This window comes from Chlorocebus sabaeus, chromosome 25, assembly GCF_047675955.1.
Source record: "Chlorocebus sabaeus isolate Y175 chromosome 25, mChlSab1.0.hap1, whole genome shotgun sequence".
In the NCBI taxonomy this organism is placed as follows: Eukaryota; Metazoa; Chordata; class Mammalia; order Primates; family Cercopithecidae; genus Chlorocebus; species Chlorocebus sabaeus.
In genome coordinates, this window is record NC_132928.1 from 58,596,340 (window position 1) to 58,621,149 (window position 24,810).

General features: G+C 37.6%; 1 protein-coding gene and 1 pseudogene across 1 annotated transcript in view; both read right to left on the reverse strand.

Annotated features, from left to right (window-relative positions):
- Positions 1 to 1,745: 1,745 nt before the first annotated feature.
- On the reverse strand, positions 1,746 to 3,096 carry LOC103231043 (tRNA (carboxymethyluridine(34)-5-O)-methyltransferase ALKBH8-like; annotated as a pseudogene).
- Positions 3,097 to 19,914: 16,818 nt separating this feature from the next.
- MROH9 (maestro heat like repeat family member 9) overlaps positions 19,915 to 24,810 on the reverse strand; it is a 127,933-nt gene continuing 123,037 nt past the window's right edge. Inside the window, exons 20-21 of the mRNA XM_037986217.2 lie at positions 22,095 to 22,157; positions 19,915 to 20,156 (exon numbers count right to left, since the gene is read on the reverse strand). Of these exons, the coding sequence (XP_037842145.1) occupies positions 19,915 to 20,156; positions 22,095 to 22,157 (305 nt within the window). The remainder of the gene's footprint in view (positions 20,157 to 22,094; positions 22,158 to 24,810) is intronic.

Consider the following 24,810-nt stretch of genomic DNA (forward strand, 5'->3'; position numbering starts at 1 on the left):
AAAATGAGGAATGAGGGCAGTAGTTTGAGTTTCATACCAGAGAATCTGACCATTTCATTCTTAGAGTCACATACTGCACCTGAGAGTGATGGACCACCCAGGAACACACAGGAAGGCAAAAGAAGCAGCAAAACAGGCACCCTACTGGCTGATGTTAGTGTGATATTCATGTCTGCTTTAGAGTTTATGAAAATGTTACATATTACAATAAAAAATGTTACAGTGATGAGTAGTATAGCTTTTATAGATAGATTAATCAAGTTAATTTGAAGATTAGCATGTATTTGTTTTTTATTAACCAGGAATATTTCCTTTATTAAAATATGATAGAATTACTTCACTAAGATCCTACATAATTTAGTACATTCAGTAACACTTTATAACAAAAGGTTATCTTCGAAACGGTGGACTCTTACCCAAGAATCACAAGCACTGCACAAATTACTTTAATCGCTTTTAGAAACCATCTTTTGTAGGCAAGTTGTAGGAGCCTACATTTATGAGGTCAGCCAACAGCAGCCAACTGAGTGTTTCCTAATGAATCTCTACTTCCAAATGTTTCTCAAGAGCTCTCCTTTGGTAGTTTCTTATAAGTTTTCTCTTTAATTAAAATGATAATTAATTTATTCTTTTTCTGAAACAAAATGAGCATTTCTTTTTTATATATGATATATTCAGGTGCATAATCAAACCTTTTGAAGAATCACACACACATTTTCTTGGACATAGTAGCTTTGCAGAATGCTGACATCACTCACAGTCCTGCAGGTGACTTCCTATTCTCCCTCACAGAACATGTAAGTAACGATGAAACACCAGACTTGGGCCATGCGATCATATGGGACCAAATGGCTCAACAGGTTCGTCTTTATCAGGGTTTCCCATAAAGTACCAGGGAACCAATACATCCCGAGAACAAAAAGAAGTCCTGTTAATATGAATAGGCAGCTCGGAATTAGTAACTTGCCTTGAATTATATCCTCCCTCCTAAGAGTCATTAATGGAGGGGACAGAAGATGCTGAGTCTTGACTGCCCACATCAGGCATCTGCTTCACAAGCATCCCCTGCACTGAGGTATAACTGCTTATCTCCTCTCTCTTTCCTTGGCTAGTTCTGTGTCCTGTAAGCTACTTGGACTTCTGTTTATTATAATATACTCTTGTTCCATTGCCCAGACGTAAATGAGTGCCTTCCCACTAGGTTTCAGGAGTCCAACACCTGCTTGAAGAGCTGTCACTCTATGTTCTGTTGTTGCAAAATGGGGAATAACAGCAATGGAGATTCGGGCATACCAAACCCACTGTGGACTGGTACTGACAATACATCACAAACAAAAGCCTGGAATTGTCTCACTCTACAAATGTCCACAAGGTTTTGACTCTGATCACAACCAATCAAATCTAACTCCTTATTGACGCCAAGGTGCTTTCTCCATTACCATATCCTGTATGAACCACTATTAAACCACTTGGCAAAGCCTTCCAAAACTCAATGATGTGTGGCCAAGCAGTATGTCTCATGCTGCTGAAGTGCCCAGCAACCTAATCATAAACTTGATGGACGTACTCTTGCTCTAGTTGTCAGGTTTCTTTGTCACTCTCTGGAAATGAGGGAGGAGTCTCTTTCCTCTGGCTATCACAAGCCAAAGGGTAACCCATGGGTCCAAAGGTATCTAGATTCTCCTGTCATCACCAGCCAACTCCAACAAGGCAACATAACTGGCACTGTGATACCATCTGGGTACTTAAAATCCATGGCAGTCATGCCCAGCTTAATATTGATTTATGGTCAATTGTTCAGGTTTATGTTTAATGTTACCCTCCCTCAGCTATTTCTCCAAAAAGCTATCACAAACATCAGGAAGACTCCCAGGCAAAGGCTTATCTTTATCTACATTGTTGTTCTCACAGTGGAACTCATAACCAAAATGCTTTACTCTTCTGTGTTTCAAGCATTTTTGAAAATTTTGATCGTCCATATCTTTCGTTCAATCAACACTTTCCAAAAGAATTTTCTCATCCTCAGAAGAAATTATTTCTTCTACTACTATGAGGCCTGGTAGTAAGGCTTGAGGCCCCAATTCCTTCCATTGTGCTTTTTCCACGAAATTCAAATACAGAATAATCTTTTGTCCTAAATCATCCACTATTTCTTTCCCATCGAGGGTAACATAGGCTCTCTTAGATTCTTCTGTAGTTTTGTATCTTCCAAATGAGAAGGGCTTGTTAGGTGGCATTAAGAGAGCATCCACAAGTCCACATTTCTCTAAAACCAGGAGCAGTTGGTTTCTACTCACACCATTACCTAAACCACCATTGGCAACAACTAGCCTCTCCTCTTCAGCTCAGGCTGGATTCAGATTCTCACCCTGCAAGTGCTTTGTTCTTCGCCACCCTCTCCACTGTAGAGCCAGAAAACTGTCATGGATACTTGCACAACGCCTCCTTTGGGCTTGGCCATGTTGGAGAAAAGCAGCATATGTTTGTTATAGGAGACCTGGAATATTTGTAAGTTAGTTTTGTTGGCTTGACCTATGAGGTGCCGGAAGAGATTCAAATGTTCTTTGATCTTTTCACCAGAGAACAACAACAGAAAACTTGTTCAAGCACATAACTTAGCATTTTCTGTTGTGATGAAAATTAAAGTTGTTATATAATCTCTACTTTATAGTAAAATGGTATTTTTCTCTTTTATTCTTAGGAATTACTTCAACTCCATTCCCTGTTTACTTTGGCACCTGAACTTTCACTTTATCCATTAGCTACAATTCCTTGGTTATCATTATCATTGCATAATATTTTCTTTCTGAAGATGGATGATAGTTCTTACAGAGTGTAGGAGTCATGTCTTGCAGTCTAACTTGGATTTTCCTCAGCACTCAGCATGATGCCCTTTGCATACATAGTTTATCACAAAATCATTTACTGAATGGTCAGAGGTTTTAAAAATGAGCCTGTTTTAGAATAGGAAGCCTAGTACAGAGGAGAAGACTATGGTTTTTAGTAGTTTCTCCACAGTTAAGCCCACTTAAATTCATAAAACATTGACAAATACTGTTTTACTGCTTCTCATTGACCTTTACCTATTGGTAACATTAACCCGTATATCTTTGCTGGGATTATGACGAGATCTGGAAAAAAATGATAACAAAACTATTTTCTTTTCAAGCAGAGACCTCATATTCCTGGCAAATAAATTGACCTTGACAATCAAACACAGGCATTAAACAATGAGATGAATGAATAAGGAGTAGAAAAAATTTATGTGTAATCTTCACAATGAAACTTGAAATTATCAGAAAATAATCTTGTTGGTCCTTTTAGTGGGCACCAAACCAATGAATTATTCAGAAAATTCATACATGAACAGAACGTCCAGTTTAAAACCTACCTAGTGCCAAGGTTGACAACTTCCTCAATACTAAGAGCCAGGAATAAGACTGAGGTATGCTTGTGGGTAACAGGATGGGACTTAATACAGGGGCAAGGGATAAGGCAGGAGAGAAAATGAAGACAGAGAAAAGTCAAAGGAGAATAATTTAGCATCAGGCAGACCTAATTTGAAACTCAACCCCCAGTGGGTATCAGCTGCATGAACTTGAGAAAGTTATTTCCTTTCTTAAATTTGCTTTTTAAAAAAATCTGTAAAATAGGGATACTGTAAAAGGTGGTCACAGGAATAAATTAGCTGATGAATATGAAACAGCAAGTTTCTACTTGACAGAGAGTATTTTTGCACACAGGCTCGTTTAGTGGCAAAGCACCATCTCCCTGGAAGGAAGCACAGCTGGTAAGAAAAATATTGGCACAAAAATATACACTTCTGTTTCAGAGAAGCTTTTGTAGGTTAAAGCGGTACGTTTCGCAGCTTTTAGCAGAGGTAAGCACAGCGGCTCTAGAAAATAAGAGATGAATTACTTAAAGTGGACTTTGTTCAGTCACTTAAACTAAGCTAAACCAAATCTGTATTGCCCTGAAACATGCTTGAGAGCAATGGCTCTTAAATAGTGAACAGCAAGCTGATGTGAATGGATTACAAATCAAAATAAAACAGATTACCAGGCCTCATCCTGAGCCTACTGGGTCAAAAATGAAGGGTGAAGCCTAGAAAGGAGTCACTTCCCCTGAAACACTCTCCCTACCTACCACCACTCAAAGAAAGCAAAAAACTTCCCTCACTGTGAGAATTGCTGAGTTTACAAATGAAGAGAGCCCAGTGTGCAAACTAGACCAAATTATACCAGATTTGGTACCCTTGATCACATGGGCTAGGGGTTTAGACTACACTGGTCAATTCTGCAACAAAGAGTAACTGGACATTTATATCAGCATCCTGCTTCACATTTTTTAGATCAGTGCTACTTATATTTATCTTAACTTAGCTATAGTGAAGGCCATCTGGTTTTTATCCCAGAGCGTGTGTTTGAGACACTCTTAAAAACTTGTGTGACTTGCATGAAGTTTAGGATTTGAAAGTTGCTTCTGCCACCTACTGGATGTTTGACCTTAGGTCAATTATTTAATCTTTCTGAGCTTCAGTTTTCTCTTTCATAAAATGAAGATATTAATATGATTGTGTTGTAGTAGTAAATTCCTACATTAAATGAATCCTTTCTATTACCCTCAGGATCCAGAAATCTCAAATAGACAAAACTCAGGGAAACAACATTTATATAATGCTGATTAACAAAGCCTGTTTCCATCTAGAAATGCAATAATCTATAAAACCACTTTTACAGAACTTGTCATAAAATAGGTTCTCAGAAATGCCAGTTTTTTTTTTCCTCTCTCTCCCTAACTTATGGCCACTTTTTATGTACTACCTTGCTTGTTATTTCGTATTGCATTATTATGATCTTTTGTATTATTACTTAATTTTCTATGTGTGCCTTGTTTTTCCAATTGCCTTTTAAACTCTTTGAAGAAAGCGAATACATCTTACATTCATGGTACTATTCCTAATGCCAAGCACGGAGCAGTCCTAGTGCCAATCACATAAAAGTGCTCAATAAAAATTTCAATTGATTGAGGGTGGAAATACTGAAAAATTGATGAAGAGAAGAGATGGGAGTTTATGGTGGGCAGAGTTAATGAGATACAGAGTAGCACTAATGCTAGGGATGTTTAGTCTCCCCCACAGTTGGGTTTTGGCTTCTGTGACATCCCATCTTTGTTACTCAAACTTCGTTTATATCATAATTTGAATGTGTGTATATATATATTTTTGAATGTGTATTTGAAAAGAATTTATATAATGAAAATATTTTTAAGTGATACATATTTGAAGCTAAAAGTAAGCTACACAGATTGGACCTAGGGTGTGTAGACTGGTAGATACCTCTCAATATCCCCCAGCAATTGAGTGCCATAAAAGTGTATAAGGGAGCTGAATCAAATACCTTATTTCAGAAATAGAGGGAGATCATGACTGTTAAAATTTATGTATGAAATTGGATTGTAAAGAATAAGTAGACTTATGGCTAAGAATTTTAATTTTTGAAATGTCTTTTTGTTTTAGTCAGACTACCACAACAGATAGCTGAAAAGAAAAAAAAAGTTAGTATACATAATGCTTGGTTGGTATTTCTATTTTCTGACCTTCTCTGGTTCTCACATCTCTGGTCCTAACCCATTTCTGGGATATCGAAATAAAACTTCTCTCCAACCACAATTGTTGACTATCTAACTTATAAGAATGAATGGTAGACCTGATCCAGATATTCCATTGGGGGTTTAAAGTCTAGAACTGTGCTACCCTTTATTATTTAACAATGTGCCAGTTAAAGATATCACCCCAATGAAAAATAATAATTATAATACATTTCAAATTAGAGATATATTAATGTAGTTGACTGAATACTGGAAGTTAGAGTTGAAAGACTTAACTCTCCCCACGAGCTACTTTGCTAATCATTAACAAGTCACTTGGAATCTCTAGACTTCAGGTTCCTCCTCACTTTCAATGTGCCTCGGGCTAATGTTGTAAGAATAAAATAAGATATCACATGTAAGGTATTTAAAATGGAAAGGCACTAGGAGCAGTGTGGTGGTATTAGCCTGAGGAATCTGCATGTGGGGTCCTGTGATAACTGTGACAGGTGTGGAAGAGCCATTTGAGATATTTCTTCTGGGTTTTTAATACTCTTTGACAGGGCTGCAGCCTTGAAAATAAACACAGAATATGTCCATGTTGAAGAGAAATGAATAGAACTTTCAGGACGAAAAAATCAATAAAAAATGTAAACATCTAAGGGATATTGACATTGACCTCAGAAAGCATGCCAGATTTTTCATAGGTTAGTGATACAAAGATCTGCAATAATGTATAATACTATTTAAAAACGAATATCTTTTTTTGGTTGTGAAGATTTTTGCATTACAAATACATATAAGAGATTGATAAAACACCACATATGCAATCTAAAAACTCCTCCACGTTTGCAGCTAAACTTCTGATCTTAAAATTTTCTAACATAATGGTTCAGTTAAATTATTTCATGTCTACATCCTTAAGCTGCTGTCTATACTGCAGATAAAATGTGATTCATATGTGATCACTACTGAGAAAAACTGAGTACAAGGAACTATTGAATATAAGAATGAATTATTTTTATAAGTTCAAGAAAAGTTAGGAACTGGATAAAGAGTTGAAAAAGGAAGGGCCTTGAAGAATGTGCTAGGAAGGCCTTGAATCTTCATCCAAGCTTCGCACAATTGATACTTAGTCTAATAGGCTTGGATCTTGGAACTGAAAATGATTCTTCTGGGGCAGCCACCAAGTAGACATCTGTTTCAAGTGCATATGATGGATAACTTATGCCCCTCCCCCAATCCCCCGCTGCCTCTCATTGCTCAACTCCTTAAGGTACGCTTTAGTTTTTTAATTTCACTTGTAACTTTTGTAAGAACTTCTGATAGCCTCTTAGGAAAGAAGAAACCTACATATTTTAATAAAGCTTGATGGGATATAATTTTATACTAAAATTTTATAAAGCAAAATTAATAAATACAAGTGTATTAGTTTGTTTTCATGTTGCTGATAAAGACATACCTGAGACGGGGCAATTTACAAAAGAAAGATGTTTAATAGACTTCCACGTGTCTGAGGAAGCCTCCTAATCATGGCACTAGACAAAGAGCTTGTGCAGGGAAACTTCCCGTTATAGAACCATCAGATCTTGTGGGATTTATTCACTATAATGAGGACAGCATGGGAAAGACCTGCCCCCATGATTCAATTACCTCCCACTGGGTCCCTCCCACAACACATGAGAATTCAAGATGAGATTCGGGTGGCGACACAGCAAAACTGTATCAATCAGACTTTGAGTTAAAATAACACATTTTATGTAATTTTTATGTTTGACTATGTATCAGAAAGAATTATTTTGCTAGCTTCCCCTTTCTCCCCATTTCCTGCTGCCTCTGCCATACCCATCCCCAATATAAATAGAACACATGAATTTTTGTAATCAAATAGATCTCCAGTCTGATAGAATAGGTAGTAAGAAACGGAGTAGAGGCAAATATGGGTGGGCTGGGTTCAAAGAAAGAGGCATGGTGGAGTTGAGGAATTTCCTGGATGATGGCTTCTATTTTTGTCTATAATGTCGGGAGCAAAGTCATCTGTTGAGAATGAGTGGGCAAGTGGTCAAGTAGTAGATTTCAGGAGTGTTAAATAAAGGCAGGAACTACCTATAAGGCTTGCCTGGGGTATCAAAGTCTGATTGGGGTTGAGGAACACAGATTTCTAATAGACCACAACTTCTTCATGGGCAATAGCAGCATTCTACATGCACGTGTAACGTTTCTCGGGGAGCAGTGTAATCTAGGAGCAGAGAGGAAAGTAAAATAGGTGAATTCATCTAAGGTTACAGTTTTCCTAGATAGGTTCAAAGGAAGGGGTATGGTGGGGTAGCAGCTTTTGTTTTGAGGGTGGCAGCTGAAGTGAAAGACAAGGGTCCTAAGCTGTGAAAAGAAGGCAATGAAGATTTGAGAACAGGGTTTAAGGGTCTGAATCTTCCCAGTAAAGTGAAAGATGAGATGTGATAGGAATGAAGGTGTCATGAGCTGAACTGTGCTCCCCACCAAACTCCTATGTTGAAGTCCTAACCCCTAGTACAGCAGAAGATGACTGCATTTGGAGATAGGGTCTTTAAAGGGGTAACTACGATTAAGTGAGTTCATTAGGGTGAGTTCTAATTTGGACTGACTAGTATCCTAATAAGAAGAGGAAATTAAGACACAGAGGAAAGATCGTGAGAGGACACAGAGAGGATGGCCATCTATAAGCCAAGGAGAGAGGTCGTAGAAGACACCAGATCTGGGGCCAGGCGCGGTGGCTCACACCTATAATCCTAGCACTTTGGGAGGCTGAGGCAGGCAGATAACCTGAGGTCAAGAGTTTGAGACTAACCTGGCCAACATGGTGAAATCCATCTCTACTAAAAGTATAAAAAAATTAGAAGGGCATGGTGGTGGGCACCTGTAATCCCAGCTACTTGGGAGGCTGAAGCAGGAGAATTGCTTGAACCCAGAAGACAGAGGTTGCAGTGAACTGACACAGAGCCAATGCACTCCAGCCTGGTTGACAGAGTAAGACTCTGTCTCAAAAAAAAAAAAAGAAAAGAAAAAGAAACCAGATCTGCCAGCAAATCGATCTTAGATGTTTAGCCTTCAGAATTGTAAGAAAATGAATTTCTGTTGGTTAAGCAGGATTACTTGAATTTAAGATATCAGTAGTGGAGAAATTCTGCATGGTTCAGGGTGTGGCTATGGGAGTGGAGGTTGAAATGGTAAGGATGTGAACATCACTAGATGCAAAGACAGTAAAGCATGCAATATAAAGACAAATAATTTAAAACCAATTTTACAGTGTTATAAAAAACAAATTTAACAGTTTTGGTGGCAATCGCGAGGTCAATTTACAATGTACTCTGTACGTAACTTTTAGAATAAAAACTATCACGTGAAATAATAAATGTGAAAGTGCCTTTTAATTTCAAGCCACAAAATAAAACCTCTGAAGCCTGAGGTGCATAAATATAGGCCTATATAAGCCTACTAAGAAAAAAAAAATCTGAAACATCTGATTTATTTGCCCTAAAAAACACTATCTTCCTGTGACTTTTCCTTCCTTACATTTTGATGTGGTAATTAAATGCTATAGCAGTTAAATTGTAGGATACATATAGAATGCTTAGCTCTTTGGAAGAGCTCAATGAAAGTTAACTACTATGTACAAATTAGACATGGAAACCTACCATATCTGGGGAAGGGAATGGGGAAACTTTGGAGCTGCAGAACTGGGCAGGTGTCTGGTACTTTCTAATTGTGGCTAAATAAATTAAAACATTGCAAAGAATTTTTACAAGTCAATGCTTTGACAGAATAATATTTTTAAAAAATATTTCTTCATTTGGTAAAGAGTTAATCCATGTTTGAAATTCCTCTAAGTTTCTCTGAATGCATGGTTTCTATTTACTGGAAACTCTTCTAGAGTAATTAGAGAATATTTCATGGTCAAGGTTACTCTATGAATTGTTTTAGCAAATATATCTGTAAAGTGATGGACATTTTATTATCAAGAAATGAATTAAAATACTCATGATTTATGCCATTAATTTGTGTGGATGCCAGGCCCTATTGATTTATATCCTCTGTATCTTGTTGAAGCACACTGTGAAACCCCTTCCCTAGCTCATTTACCGCAATGAACGTCTTGTTCATTTAAAGCCACTGCCAGCCCAAACAACTTCTATTGCTTAGAATTTTTCTTCCAGTCACCCATTACCCTCTATTAAAAAGGCTTTTTCCCTCTCTTTTTAGAAAACTACTCCTGACTACAGTTATAACTCCCTGGTGGGAGGCCTTCCTCTATAACTGATGTCATGAAGGAAAATTTTACCTTGAGACATTTTTCATATACGTAAGTGTTAAAAAAAAAAAAATAAAAGGAAGGGAAAAAAGGCAGTAACAGAAATCAAGTTGTAAATAAATGGCACACCTAAATATCAGGAATTAAATTCTCTGATGTTGTGGAATAACTTAGTAATTCTTGGCCTCGTAAATATATTTCTAAGTAGCAATTCAATTCAAACCAATATATTAATATTATAGGACTGTGGTTTCCACATTCTTTAAGAACTTCCAAAAGGAATCCCTCCCTCCCTCCCTCCCTCCCTCCCTCCCTTCTTTCCTTCCTTCCTTCCTTCCTTCCTTCCTTCCTTCCTTCCTTCCTTCCTTCCTTCCTTCCTTCCTTCCTTCTTTCCTTCCTTCCTTCTTTCCTTCCTTTTTTCTTTCCTTTCCTTCCTTCCTTTTTCTTTTTGTTTTCTTTTTCTTTTTTTAAACAAGGTTTTACCCTGTTGCCCAGGCTGGAGTGCAGTGGTGAAATCAAGGCTCACTGCAGTCTCAACCACCATGGCCTCAGGTGATCCTCCCACCTGAGCTTCCTGAGTAGCTGGTAGCACAAGCCCATGGCACCATGCCTGGCTAATTTTTATGTTTTTTGTAGAGATAGAGTTTCACCATGTTTCCCAGGTTGGTCTTGAACTGGGCTCAAGCGATCCACCTGCCTCAGCCTCCCAAAGTGCTAGGATTATAAGTGTGAGCCACAGTGCCTGGCCTAAAAGGAATATTTCTTACCATTCTTCTTCCAAAGTGTAGTTTCAGAGTTTGACTAGGTTGATTTCAATGTCACTGTAAGGTGGTAGAGGAAGAGGTGCAGAGAAGGTCCCATTTGTAAACCAAAAAGTATCTGAGACAGGACTCAATCAATTTAGAATCTTATTTTGCCAAGGTTAAGGACCACAGTCAATGATATAGCTTCAGGAGGTTCTGAGAACATGTGTCCAAAGTGACTGGGTTACAGGTTTGTTTTATACATTTTAGGGAGACAGGAATTACAGGCAAATACATAGATCAATACATGTAAGGTATACGTTGGTTTGGCCTGAAAAGGTGGGACATCTTAAATGGGTGGGAGAGGGGGCTTCCAGGTCATGGATTCAGAGCTTTCCTGATTGGCACTTGGGTGGAAGAGTTAAGCTCTGCCTGAAGACTTGAACTCAGCATAGAGAAATGCTTGAGTTTAGATAAAGGGTTTGTGATAACCAAGGTTCTTGTCATACAGATGAAGCCCCCAAGTAGCAGGCTTCAGAGAGAATAGATGGTGAATGTCTCTTATCAGAACTTAAATGGTGTCAGACTCTTAAAAAAAAAAAAAAAAAAAAAAAAAAAAAGACCTAGTAAGGGAAAGAGAGTCTCTACAGAATGCAAGTCTTCCCCACAAGAGACAGATTTCAGGACCATTTCAGAATTTGTCAAAGAAATATATTTTGGGGTAAAATACTTGGTTTTCCTTCAGAGTCTGTTATCTGTCATGTGATGCTATACCAGAGTCAGGTTGGAATTGTCTTATTGCTATAGAGTCTGTTTTGTTAGTCTTGAGTTTTCTGTTTCAATGTTAAATTCTAGTCCGTTGCATCTAAACTCCAAAGAGAAGAGTGAACAATGAGGCGTGTCTGACCTTCCACTTTTCCTCATGCCTTGAACAAGTTTTTCAGGTTTCTTTGGGGTTCCCTTGGCCAAGAGGGGGTCCATTAAGACAGTTGGGGGACTTGGAATTCTGTTTTTTGTTTACACATTGAGGAGGAATCAGCAGAGTCTAGTGAAAATAGAACATTACGACAAAATTGCTAGTTTTATCACAACTCTCCAGTGAGAACATTGGTAATTTAACTATTTGAGGACTGAATTTTTACAACTTATTCTATCCTTACAGGGGTTGGAGGACAGAGTGGGATATTGATTTTTGTGATAGATATAATATTGTATTTTGAAATGTTCAACATGCTGTGGAAATGCAAAGTCCCACCTGTCATTCCCATTGTCACAGTGTTGACAGAAGCCCGTAGGCAACCTTGCTTTCAATATCATAGTGGCAGTGTAGCTGACTGTCCTGACTCCACCCTCCCTTCTTCTGCTGGCAACCTGCAGCAGATAGCCATCAAACCAATTTTTCCTGATAGCCTACTTTTATTAAGTCAAGATACTCCTCCAAATCACTACTTCACATTCAACATATTTAACCTAAATTCCCGGGCATAACATGCTTTTCAAATTTTGAAAATGTTTATATAGTTCCAGTGTTTTGTGCAATGTGCTAAAGATTCAGTGGCAAATATGACATAGCTCTTATTACAAAAGAACTTGTAGATTAATGATGAAAAACCAGATGACTTCTTATTTCCTTTTCAATGACAGTGACTTGTTTAAAAGCATTTATCGAATCAGCATATACTTGAATGCCAAATGACAGGCATTGTTCTTGAATTTAGGATTACAGTGATGGACAAAATTGTACTCACTTCATAGTGCTCACATGCTGGCTTGGATTACTCATAAAACGAACACATGCTTATAATGTAATAAAAAGCAAAAAGTCAAAATAAGTATTATATCCTATACCCTTCATTTTTATTCCCCAAAGGCAATCACTATTAATGGCTTTTGTGTACATTTCCAAAATTTTCTGTCTATGCCAATATATATGTTTATTTTTTTAAGCAAAGGGCTCAAATTCTAACTCTACTTAATTTATTTAATCGAACCATATCTTAATATCTCTGAAACAGGGACATGTCTTATAATCAATGTTATATTATAGTTTTAATTGACAGAATGTTTTCTTGTCTTTGTGGTACATAAAATGAGGGTGGGTCTTAATGTTGAGCCAATGAAATGTAGTATTATAATAGTAAAGCACTTAGCTATGAGTACAGAAAACCAACACCATACCAGTTAGAGATGGTTTGGTGTTTTCAGCCTAATTACATTAGGCTGAAAGTAACAGAAATGAAAACCAACAGCTTAAAAAAGGAGTGTAATTTTTCTCACATAACAAGAAATTCTGGAGTTAGGAATGCAGGGCTAACGCATGGCTTCAATGTGCCAATGGGGCTCAAGCTCCTTTGTCTTTATCCTCCTCAGGGTAGTCAGAAGATGGTTCCTTCTCTTTCTGATGGTGCTACTACATCTAGGCAGGAAGAAAAAATATTATCTACCTTTAACGCATTCAATATATAATGGCAGAGAAGAAACAGGATAAATGCAGGAAAAACTACCATTCAGAAAAGGGGAAGATGGGAAGATGGTGATAACCGGTTCATAGAAATCATCAAATCCTGCTAGGCAGGGATGGTGACTCTGGGCCCCAGCAGTAGAGTGAACATTTAGTTGGGCAACCTGGCAACTCCTGGTTCTGCTTTCTGGAAGAACCACCCTTGTCTACTGTCCTCTGTGGACCTGAATCTTTCCTTTTCAAGTTGGGGAGTATGAAGGATGTACTTCTAGGAGTTTGTTCAGCTGTTGGATTTTACTTCTTTTGGTGTGAATTTGGGTTCTCTGAGATTATTTTGGCAATTGCCAACTGTTGTAGGTCAGATATGGCATTTCTTTGACCAATGTATGGAATCAAAATTTAGAATGCTTGCTGTCTGTTTGCTTCCAGTCATTTCTACACATAAGAAACAGCCAAGAATCTTGTAAAGACACATTCTATACCTGAAAATTCCCATTTACCTACTGACATACTAGTTTTTGCAATAGCTTTTTAGAAGGCTTATGTTGTAAAGAAATTTGAAAAAATGACAGTACTCTTAATCCCATCTGTCATAGCAGCTTCCTGCTTTTCTTCCTTAAAAGACTGAACTTTATTCTAATGTGTTTATATTAAATATTGGATGCTAAATAATCCATCCCTATGCCATAAAATATGATGATAAAGATATATATGGAAGAACATTTTAAAACATTTTTAACTTTAAAATATTTAATTGATAAAGATTGCATATATTCGAGATGCATATAATTATGATTTGATATATAGATATGTTGTATAATAATGATCAGAATCAAATTACTTTGTGTTTTTGTATTACAGTAGCACTGGTTTTATCTCCTAATATACTTGGAATGCTTTCTGCTTGATGTATAGAAGCAGTTGGTTTTCTTAACTCTATAAAGCTATGAGCTGTGTACTGTGGCACATAGTATTCTCTCAAAATGGGTGTAACATTATTCTTATATAATAGTCTGATGTGGATTGACATTTTGCCTGAGAAGGTGTTCTCAAGGATATCAAAACCTTTCATTTTGTGATGCCATTGTCTTTAACAAATGGCCTCTGATGCAGAAAGGGAGGAGTGAGAATATCTAGTACTTATCCACTTAGACATAGAAGTGACACTTATCACTCTCACTCACATTTGACTGCCCAGAATGAGTCACTTGGCCAACCTAACTGCAAGGCAGGCCAGTAAATATCCTCTTCTAATGTATGACTAAAGAATAAGGAATTGCTAAAGACCTAGCCAATATCTATCACAAATACTATTGTTAAAATGATTTCAATAATTCAACCTACTATAGAATCATCATTTTCAGCACCATAAAAAGAAATGGATCAGAATACCAGCTTGTCAGTCCAATGGAAGAGTTTTGTCATTATATAGTGGGCTAGAAGTCACACCTGACTGAAGAACAGCATGTTACCCAGAGGTCACAGAATTGAAGCTGAGAACAGTAATTAGATGAGACTGTTATCTTCCTAAGGGAAGGAGTACATTTTGGTGGTATGGAAGAGCTATGTTCTTCATTCTCTTATAAAAATGATTTATTAAAACTATATAATTCTATGTAATTATCCCATTAAAACTTCACAATACGTTTCTCTGGGGGAATAAGCATGCTCTGGGGGAATATTAACTCCATATCATAGAAAAATAAACAAAATGAATTACCTAAGGCTTCCAGCTAGTAAGCAGACAAGCCAGAACTCAAACCTATGTCTCCTCAATTCAAGTCAAGGTTTTTCTTATTATTTTCTCAAGAGGGAACTATCATAGTACTGGCCTCTGCATCAAGCCAATGTTTCTCATTTATTATGAAAATGTTATATTGGGCTACCAGGACACTGCCCTGCCAGAATATCCATTCTCTATCAATGTGCCTTCCTATTCTACTCAAGTCATTATTGCAAGGTGCCACCCCAGGACCATGGACCTGCTTCAGTATTTATCAACTTGGCATCAGTGGTTATTTAGATATTGCAAGAAAACAAACTGGAAAGTAAACAAATTGATTCAAGTCTATTAAATTTCTAGTTTTTACTCTGTCAGATGCTTGGAATTTTGACTGTGTCAGTCTAAACAGCAACCCTCTTTAGAATTTAGATACCTTCTTCTTTTAATGCGGAACAGCCTCTGTTCCTCCTCTACCTCACCTATTATGGAGTATCTCATTAGAATCATGCATCTGGAAATGCTTATTTCCTAGTACAGTGTCTCTTTCCCTAATGTCTCTGTACCCTAACTAAACTAATGTTAGTTTGTGAACAAATAAATGATTGGTTCCTATACTCAATAAATTATAAATTTATGAAGTTTTTCCCCACATGACAAACACAGTGCTAGATGCTGATGATAGAGAAATGCCTAAACCTGATCTCAAGGACTGACTAATACACTGACATACAATACTGACTTCTCTCTGGATCTACCAGGACTCTTAAAAAACACTGATGGCCAGGTGTCAAGCCCAAATATTCTGATATAAATGGTCTGGATTAAAGCCTGTTTATTGATATGTATTTTTAAATCAGTCTAAATGGTTCCAATATGCAAACCGAGTTTATACCCAGTGGGAAAAACAAATCCCTAAAAGGGCAATTTCAGTGATATAGTGATTAAGTATCCTGTTCTGGAGTCCTTGAGTTCAAATATTCTGCACTCCTCTCCTTAAGTTATGTGACATTTACCCAATCTCTCTGAGGTTCAGATTGCTTTTCAGCAAAATGGGAGCAGTGATAATACCCAGCTGCTAAGATTGTCGGGAAGAGTAAGTCGGATATCACAAGTAAAGCACTTTGTAGTTTCTGGGATAAAGCAGCCACTAGGCCAAGTGTGCTGTGGAAACATGTGAGTTAGAGAAGGCCTTTCAGAGGCAGGATACCTCCTTCTCTGACAGGGTGCCACCATAATTTTGTGGTACAAAATGGAGGTCAGATATCCTCCTGGAATAGTGAACTCACCAGGGATCCCTTGAATCCTCTCCTCTTGCATGGATATCAAAGCCAACAGAGTCTATCAAATTGTTTCAACTATGCAATGGCAACAAAAATACCTTTTTTTTCAGTATTATTTGTGAGGATGAAATGAAATAGACACACACAGAGTGCTTATCATGTAGTAAGTCTGCAACAAATGTGTCCCACTTCCCTATACAATGGGCCACAACAATATGCCCAATAAAGCTGAGGCTGTCTCTTCCCTTACATATATTTAGCCACCTGGTATCAGAAAGTCTGCTCATGTGTCTATTTACTCACCCATTTATCCATGTGACGAATATGTATTAAATACTACTATGGCCTATGTGTATACAGGAGTGAATCAAGCAAACATAATTCATGATCTTGTGGAGCTGATATTTTAGCAACAGGGCCAGAGTAGAGGCAACTAACTGCAGATGAATTACCTTTCCATTAATTTATTCTACCATTAATTATCCTAGTTATTGTGGTAAGTGCTACAAAGGTATATGGGGGTCAAAGACGCTTCCTGTGGAAATAACTTCTGAGTTGGGTTTTGAAGGATGGGTAGGAACTGACTGTGTGAGGGAAAAGGAAGAGTGCTTCTGGCACAGGAAGAACATGAGTGAAGGCCCTAATTCGTGGGGAGAATGGGGAGTTGAGGAAGCCAGTGTTTCTGGAACATGAAGAGTGAGCAAGAGAGTGTTCCATGAGGCTGGCAAGGGGGGCCAGATCCTACATGGCCTTAAAGGCCATGTTGACTATTTCTCTCTTACTCCAGCAAACAATGGAGAAGCTTTCAAGGATTATTATATTTTTCAAAAATGGGAATAACAGCCATGTGCCAAGAAGAAAGGTATTCATAACCACAACTATTTCCTAAAGAAGGTGAAATCTATTGAAGGGATACTCTTATGTCTTCAGAACATATGGAAGACCTGCATATCCAAGTAGGAGGTGAAGCCTCTGGAGAATTGAGTGTTTTACCAAGTAAAGTGAAAACAACTCAGAGATCCTGAAGAAATCAGGAAAATGTGGGGTGAAGAGAAGATACGGAAAGGAGAAGGAGGAGAGGGAACCAGGAGATGATGAAGATCATGTCTAATAGGATTATCAGACCCTAAAGAAATATCAACCTTTGTGTACGGCCTAATATATCAATTGCTGTCTGGTTGACTGGTGGGTATTGGTTGAATTGATTTTCTTTGTTTTGCAGAAATGTAGCTATGTTAAATTCCTTTCGCTGCTCTAGCAAATTACCACAAACAGGGCCTTAAAACAACATGAATTTATTTCATACGATTCTGGATGTCAGGTGTCCCAAGTGGGTTTCACTGGGCCAAAGTCAAGATGTATGTAGGGCCGGGCGCGGTGGCTCATGCCTGTAATCCCAGCGCTTTGGGAGGCCAAGGAGGGCAGATCACGAGGTCAGGAGATCGAGACCATCCTGGCTAGCACGGTGAAAGCCCATCTCTACTAAAAATACAAAAAAAAATTAGCTGGGCGTGGTGGCGATGCCTGTAGTCCCAGCCACTGGGGAGGCTGAGGCAGGAGAATGGCGTGAACCCAGGAGGCAGAGCTTGCAGTGAGCCGATTCGCGCCACTGCACTCCAGCCTGGGTGACAGAGCGAGACTCCGTCTCAAAAAAAAAAAAAAAAAAAAAAAAAAAAAAAAAAAGAAAAAAAAAGATGTATGTAGGACCTTGCTCACTGGAAATTCTATAGAAATCTATTTCCTTGCCTTTTTCGGCTCCTAGACCTGTATTCCTTGCATTTTTTGGCTCATGGACCCTACCTCCACCTTCAGAAAGAAGTGTAGCATCTTCATGAATCCCCTTTCTCACTGACCTCCCATATTCCTCTTATAAAGAATCTATGATTACATTGGGCCCACCTAGATAATCCAAAATAATCTCCCCATCTCAAGATTCTTAATCACATCTGTTAAGTTCCTTTTGCCGCATAAAGCAAAGTATCTGCAGATTTCAGGGATTAGGAAGTGGATATTTTGGGGGAGGTCATTATTCAGCCTACCTCTTTAGGTATTCTGCTAGTTCATTATGTGGGAATGAAAATTTGCCCTAATTTTGAAAGGTGAGATCTGGGACACCTGGATATATAAAATAATACAGGTTAAGGTATAAATTAAAATTATGTATTCTTTATTTCTGGTCATTTTTTATTACTCCACATTTCATAAATATGTAAAAACTTTTACTAAAGTGTGAAGGTAATATGTCTTGTTAACATTTCATTCATTTGGCAAGTATTCATTGAGCATTTACAAGTGCCAGGCATTGAGCCCAAGAGCACACAACCAAGTGTAAGACATGACAGTTGCTTTCATGAAACTTCCATTTTATGAGGCAGAAGAAGAAGGAAATAGATAATTTTATTACAGTGTGATTAAAAACGATGAAAGGTATAATCATAGGGTGTTAAGGCAAAATATAGGACCAACACCCACCCGACTTGATCAAAGAGGGAAAGAAAATGGATCCCAGATACATCCATCAGGATTCAACTAGAGAAGCAGAACTGGGGATTTGACCATATGAAATTATGGGAGCAGGATAAGTAGTCTAGTCTCTGAAGCCTATCATTTTCACATCTGATCCTGGAACTTGAAATATGCAGGGCAGGCAGTTGGGAGGGAAGGTGTATGTGAAATGGGAAGAGCAAGGACAAAGTAGAACCCACAAGCTCAAAACTGTGTCCATCTCTTACTGCTTCCAATATTGATGTTGATGATGTGGGTATTCTGCAGGAGAAGCTGGAATCCTTTGTCAATAAAACGAAACTCACCTGGCCCAGAAGTCAGAGAAGCTGAAGGAGAATGTAGGGGAAGCTGGAATGGCTGCCATACAATACTAGAGAAGTGACCCAGCAAAGAAAGGAAAACATACTTGAACTGCAAGTTGACACATTACAAATTCAGATGCCACTACATCTGGATCAACAGAGAAAAAGTGCTTTCATCTAATTACAAGTAGTTTACTGTGGCTAGAATGGCTTATGCTCAGGTGGGGATATGGGGATCCAGAGAAGGTAAGGTAGGAGGAGTGAAGGATAAGCCTTAGCCTTAAGTTGAGCAAGATCATTGATGAGGTTTTATAATTCTGATGGCAATGGGAGCACTGACTATGATGGACTGTCCAATCTTTCTTTTAAAAAGCTCAAACCAATTAGCATAAAGTAGTCTTCGCTTGGGTTTCAGCTCTTCTCATTCTTCTTTCCTCCTCATAGTTGTACCCACAAACTCCTCCACTTTCCCCTACACTCTTATTGCTCAATACCTGTACCCAGAATATATTTCCTTCTCCCCTTTTTCAAGTTCCACATCTTTTTTGTTAACACTGCCCTAGGCAATATTTCTCCCAGCAGGATAGAAATGACCACACTATGTGTCACTAGACTGTGCCCATCCTGAGGTCAGGAACCTTGTCTATATCATCCAAATGTCTCCACTGCCTAACACAGTATCTGGCACTTAGAAGGTGCTCAGTAGATGCTTATGGACTGAATCAAGTTCCAAGAGCTTCTCATCAAACACTTTGCTTATGTGATTTTCAATTATTAGTGGTTTTGATGAAATAGGGCTTCTGATCACTGTCAGACATAGACAGACACCAGGTTTCTCAGATTTCTATATTTGAATAGAGAATTAAGAAGAAACAGTAAAAGCTTCCAGCATTTTTCAGAAAAGCATCTACAAACAGACTCAAGTTGTCAAGAGGGAAAGAAAAATCATTCTTCTAAGGTCAGCTCCAAGACATTGTTGACTTCCCATTGTTTATGAAAGATGAATGTCATTATCATTCTCTTCTATAAGGTCTTATCATTCTTGATATCTTTACTGTCTGTGGGACTGTCTATCTGGTCCTTGAGTGAGTTATAATTGTAAAGAGGGTTCAATTTTTTGATGTAGAAGAATTTAAGTAATTTTTGGAAGTTTTGATTAAGAGTTGCAGAGGTCAGTTTATCGGCTATTTTCTTAAAAATATCATAGGTTATTTCAGCCAACTCTTTGGTCACAGGGTCTTCATCTCGGAGCAGTCGTTCAATAACTGTAATATCAGAAGAGACTTTAGTTCAAGTTATCTCTTTCTCAGAGGCCATGAAACTTTAATTCTAAACAGCCCTGCCACCTTTCACAGAGTGCCCCCTTCTCTCCATCTCTCCTCTTCATTCCCTCTGCATTTTGTAACTTTGACTGATTGCATTCAGGAAGTTTTATCATCTATCTCCACCAGACCCCATTAAAAGAAAAATGGGAATATTCACTAAAAATTACCGAGGACCTTTTATGTGTTGAGCATTTTTCTAGATAACATAAACAGGTATTTGTATATTGAGTAAGAGGTTCATATTGGTCATAATGAAAAAGTTAAAATCAGTCTAAATGTTCATTAATAGGGAACTGCTTAAAAGTTAGGAATATAAAACGAAATACTACATATGTATTAACATATTGTAGGCCCCTATTTCTTGGCATAGAAAGATGTTTATATTATACAGCTAAATGAAAAAAGTTATAAAACAGTTATGATAGTTAAAAATATATAATAGCTTTTATTCTTTAAAAATATCCTGGATAGGCAGGGCACGGTGGCTCATGCCTGTAATCCCAGCACTTTGGGAGACCAAGGCAGGCGGATCTTGAGGTCAGGAGATCAAGACCATCCTGGCTAACACGGTGAACCCTGTCCCTACTAAAAATACAAAAAATTAGCCAGGCGTGGTGGCCCACGCCTGTAGTACCAGTTACTCTGGAGGCTGAGGCAGCAGAATTGCTGGAACCTGGGAGGCGGAGCTTTCACTGAGCAGAGATCATGCCACTGCACTCCAGCTGGGTGACAGAGGGAGACTCCGTCTCAAAAAAAAAAAAAAAAAAAAGAAAAGAGAAAAAAGAAAAAAAAACCGGGATAATACATAGACCAAAATGCTAACATCATTATATAAAATGCTAATACCATTATATCCAGATAGTGGACTGTGAGAAATTACTATTTTATTTCTTGATAAAAGAAATAGAAACAAAGGGGGGAGATTTAGAAAACGGAGAGATGAGAAGGAGCAGGAGAGAGGGGAGTGAAAGAAGAAAATGACTGTAAGAAAGATGGAAAATTCTAGTGTTTGGCATTTAGCAGGTAGTCAAATATGTGTTGAATGAATGAGTGAGTGAGTGAATGGATGAATGGATGAATGAATGAATAAGGAAGGAAAGTAATGACGTATAAATGTAGGTCCATGAATTATAATAAATGTACCACTCTGGTGGGGGATGTCAATAATGGGGGAGGCTAAGCATTGGTGAGGAGAGAAGGTACTTGGGAAATCTCTGTACCTGCAGCTCAATATTGCTGTGAACCTGAAACTGTTCTAAAAAAAAAATCTAGTAAGAAAGAAAGAGGAAGGAAGGCAGCCAACTTGTTTTTATAACTCACTGTTTGTAATTCTGACCCTGATGGGACAACAGACAGAGGCTAAGGGAGATTCCTAAGACCCAAACATTTTGATAGACTAATATTACCTTTCTTTAATTCCCTCCTCTGCAAATGTATTGTATAATGCTATCTACTAAAATGTGAATTCTCTGAGGGAAGAGACTGCTTTATTTGCAACTCTGTCGCTAGCAGTAAATAGTGCTGTCACATAAATATAAGAGATGCTAAAAAACATTTGTTAGATGAATGAGTAAATGAATTTTCAACTTTCCGAAGTTCCCAACGGCTCTAGGATGACAGTTCTCAGACAATCAGTGGAATACATGGAGTGATTGAAACAGGGAAAGAGAGTAAGAGGAAATAGAATAGAAAGAGAAAAAACATACATACCTCTTAGCCCAGTTCTTTCATTGATTCTTCCATAATTATCCAACCACTACTACCACCCTCTTCCTATCTGGCCTGGCACCCTAACAGAAATCATATGTGACTAGAATCACAAATAGTAAATGTACTTAGATTTACGCATAAAGATTTTGTTATAACCTCAATACTCACCATCAAGCATGACTTCAATTTCAACTCTAAGCAGTAAATGACCACCAGATTTTGCCAAATATCCTATGCACACAATAAAAATTAAAGTTACTGCAACATGCATTATGAAAATACATTTTTCTGATGTTATCTGGCTACCTTCTTTGCTTTTTTCAAAGCAAAGCATCTCTAGATTATCCTTGAGTCATCTTTTAGTACTTTTAACTATTGTCTCATAAAATTGTTTATCGAAAGATATATGAGAGTATAAATGTGCACAAATCATATTCAATAGCTCGGTGAATGACCACAAAAGGAACACACCAGGCTACCACTTAGGTTATTAAATAGAGTATTAGCAGCATCCTGGAAGCCTCCTTAAAGCCTCTCCCAGTCTCCTCCTCCACCTTTCAGAATATATTCTTTTGTGTCTGCCTTCTTTTGCTTCACATGACATTTTAAGATTCATCCATGTTCTTTCATGTAGCAATAGTTTGTTCATTTCCATTGCTACATGGCAGAGGCTAGCAAACAAAGTTTTCTTGAGATACAGCCATTCACATGGGCTCATTTGTTTACATACCTATGACTGTTTTCACCCTACCACAGCAGAGTTGAAAAGTTGCAACAGAGACTATATGGTGCTCAAAGTTTAAAGTTACTATTGGGCCTTTAACAGAAATAATTTGCTGAACCTGCTATATACTAGTGTATCTTATGAATGCATCATTTTTTTAAAATCCATTCTGCTGTTGATGGGCATTTGTGTTGTTTCCAGTTTGGGGCCATGATGAATAATGAAGTTATGGGCATTCTTGTACATGAATTTTGGCATGTATTTGTATAACTGCTGTTTGGTATATAACTAGTGGATTTACTGGGCATGCTTATGTTCAACTTTAGCAGTTACGGCTAAACAGTTATCCAAAGTGGCTGTACCAGTTTTCACTCCTACCAATAGTATGCTAACATTTTCATTGCTCTATGTCCTCCGAACAATTGATATTGTTAAAATTTTTCCTTTCAGTCATCCTCATAGGTTTGGTGATAATATCACATTGTAACTTTAATTTTCATTTTTTTTGTTATTGATTAATAAGATCATGTGTGTATTTACTGGCTATTTGGATGTCTTCTTTTCTGAAATGCTTATTCAGATAAGTCTCTTGCCTGCTTATAGATTGAGTTATCTTTTTCTTTGTCACTTGTAGGCATTTTAAAGTTCTGAGCACTAATCGTTTTAAAATGGTGCATGTCTTACAATATCTTCTCCTATCTCATGGCTAAACTTCTCCATTTGCATTTGTGTTTTAACTAACAGAAATCCCTAATTTCAATGTAGTTTAATTTATCATCTTTACATTTATGGTTAGTTAATTTTGAGGTCCTGTTTAGGAAATGTTTCCCTGTCTCAAGCCATAAAGATATTCTCCTATATTTACTTCTGGAAGCTTTACTATTTTACCCTTTATGCTTATATCTACCATCCAGCTGGAGTTATACAGCATGAAGTTGGGGTCAAGATATTTTTATATACCTCTATAGTTGATCCTGCACCATTAAGAGAAAAACTGCTCTTACTTTACTGCTTGGCAGTGTCACCTAGATCATAAATTGTGTGTGGTCAATGTCTTGGCTCCATTCTGTCTGTCTATCATTGTGTCACTACTGCATGACCTTAATGTGTAATGCATCTTCATATCCCATGGTATAAGTCCTTCAACTCTAGTTTCTCTTTAAATTATCTTGGCTATTCTCAAACACTTAAGTTTTAATATAAAGTTTATAATCAGCTTGTCATGTTTCACACACACACCCAAAATCCTCAGTGAGATTTTGTTTGGGAATACACTGAATCTATATAGATCAATTTGGGGAGAACTGACATCATCATAATATTTAATCTTTCAATAAATGAACATAATATATCCTTGTATGGAACTCTTTTAAAAATTTTCTGTATGTTTTCCAGTTTTCTGTGCATTCATTTTGTGTATCATTTCTTTTAAGGTATTTGATGATTTTTGGTGCTATTGTATTGGTATTTTTTAAATTTTTATTTTTATTTCAATAGGCTTTGGGGGAAGAGGTGGTATTTGGTTACATGGTTGAGTCCTTTAGCAGTGATTTCTGAGATTTTGGTGTGCCCATCACCTGAGCAGTGTACACAGTACCCAATATGTAGTCTTTTAAAAACAAATTGTAGAGGGAAATTTTCTTTTTTTCTTTCCATTATTTTTTAAAATATGTGAGTGCATATATAACCTTTCATTTCTTTTAAATAAACTTTTTGCACCTATTGACCCATCCTCTAAGTTTCTTCCCCTCACCTCCCACCCCCAAACAGGCCCTGGTGTGTGTTATTCCCCTCCCTGTGTCCATGTGTTCTCATTGTTCAACTCCCACTTATGAGTGCGAACATGTGGTGTTTGGTTTTCTGTTCCTGTGTTACTTAGCTGAGGATGATGGCTTCCAGCTTCATCCATGTCCCTGAAAAGGACATGATCTCATTTCTTTTTTATGGCTAGATAGTATTCCATGGTATATATGTACCACGTTTTCTTTATCCAGTCTATCATTGATGGGCATTTGGATTGGTTCCATGACTTTGCTATTGTAAATAGTGCTGCAGTAAACATATGTGTGCATGTGTCTTTATAAAATGATTTGTATTCCTTTGGGTATATACCTAGTAATTGGATTTCTGGGTCAAATGGCATTTCTGGTTCTAGATCCT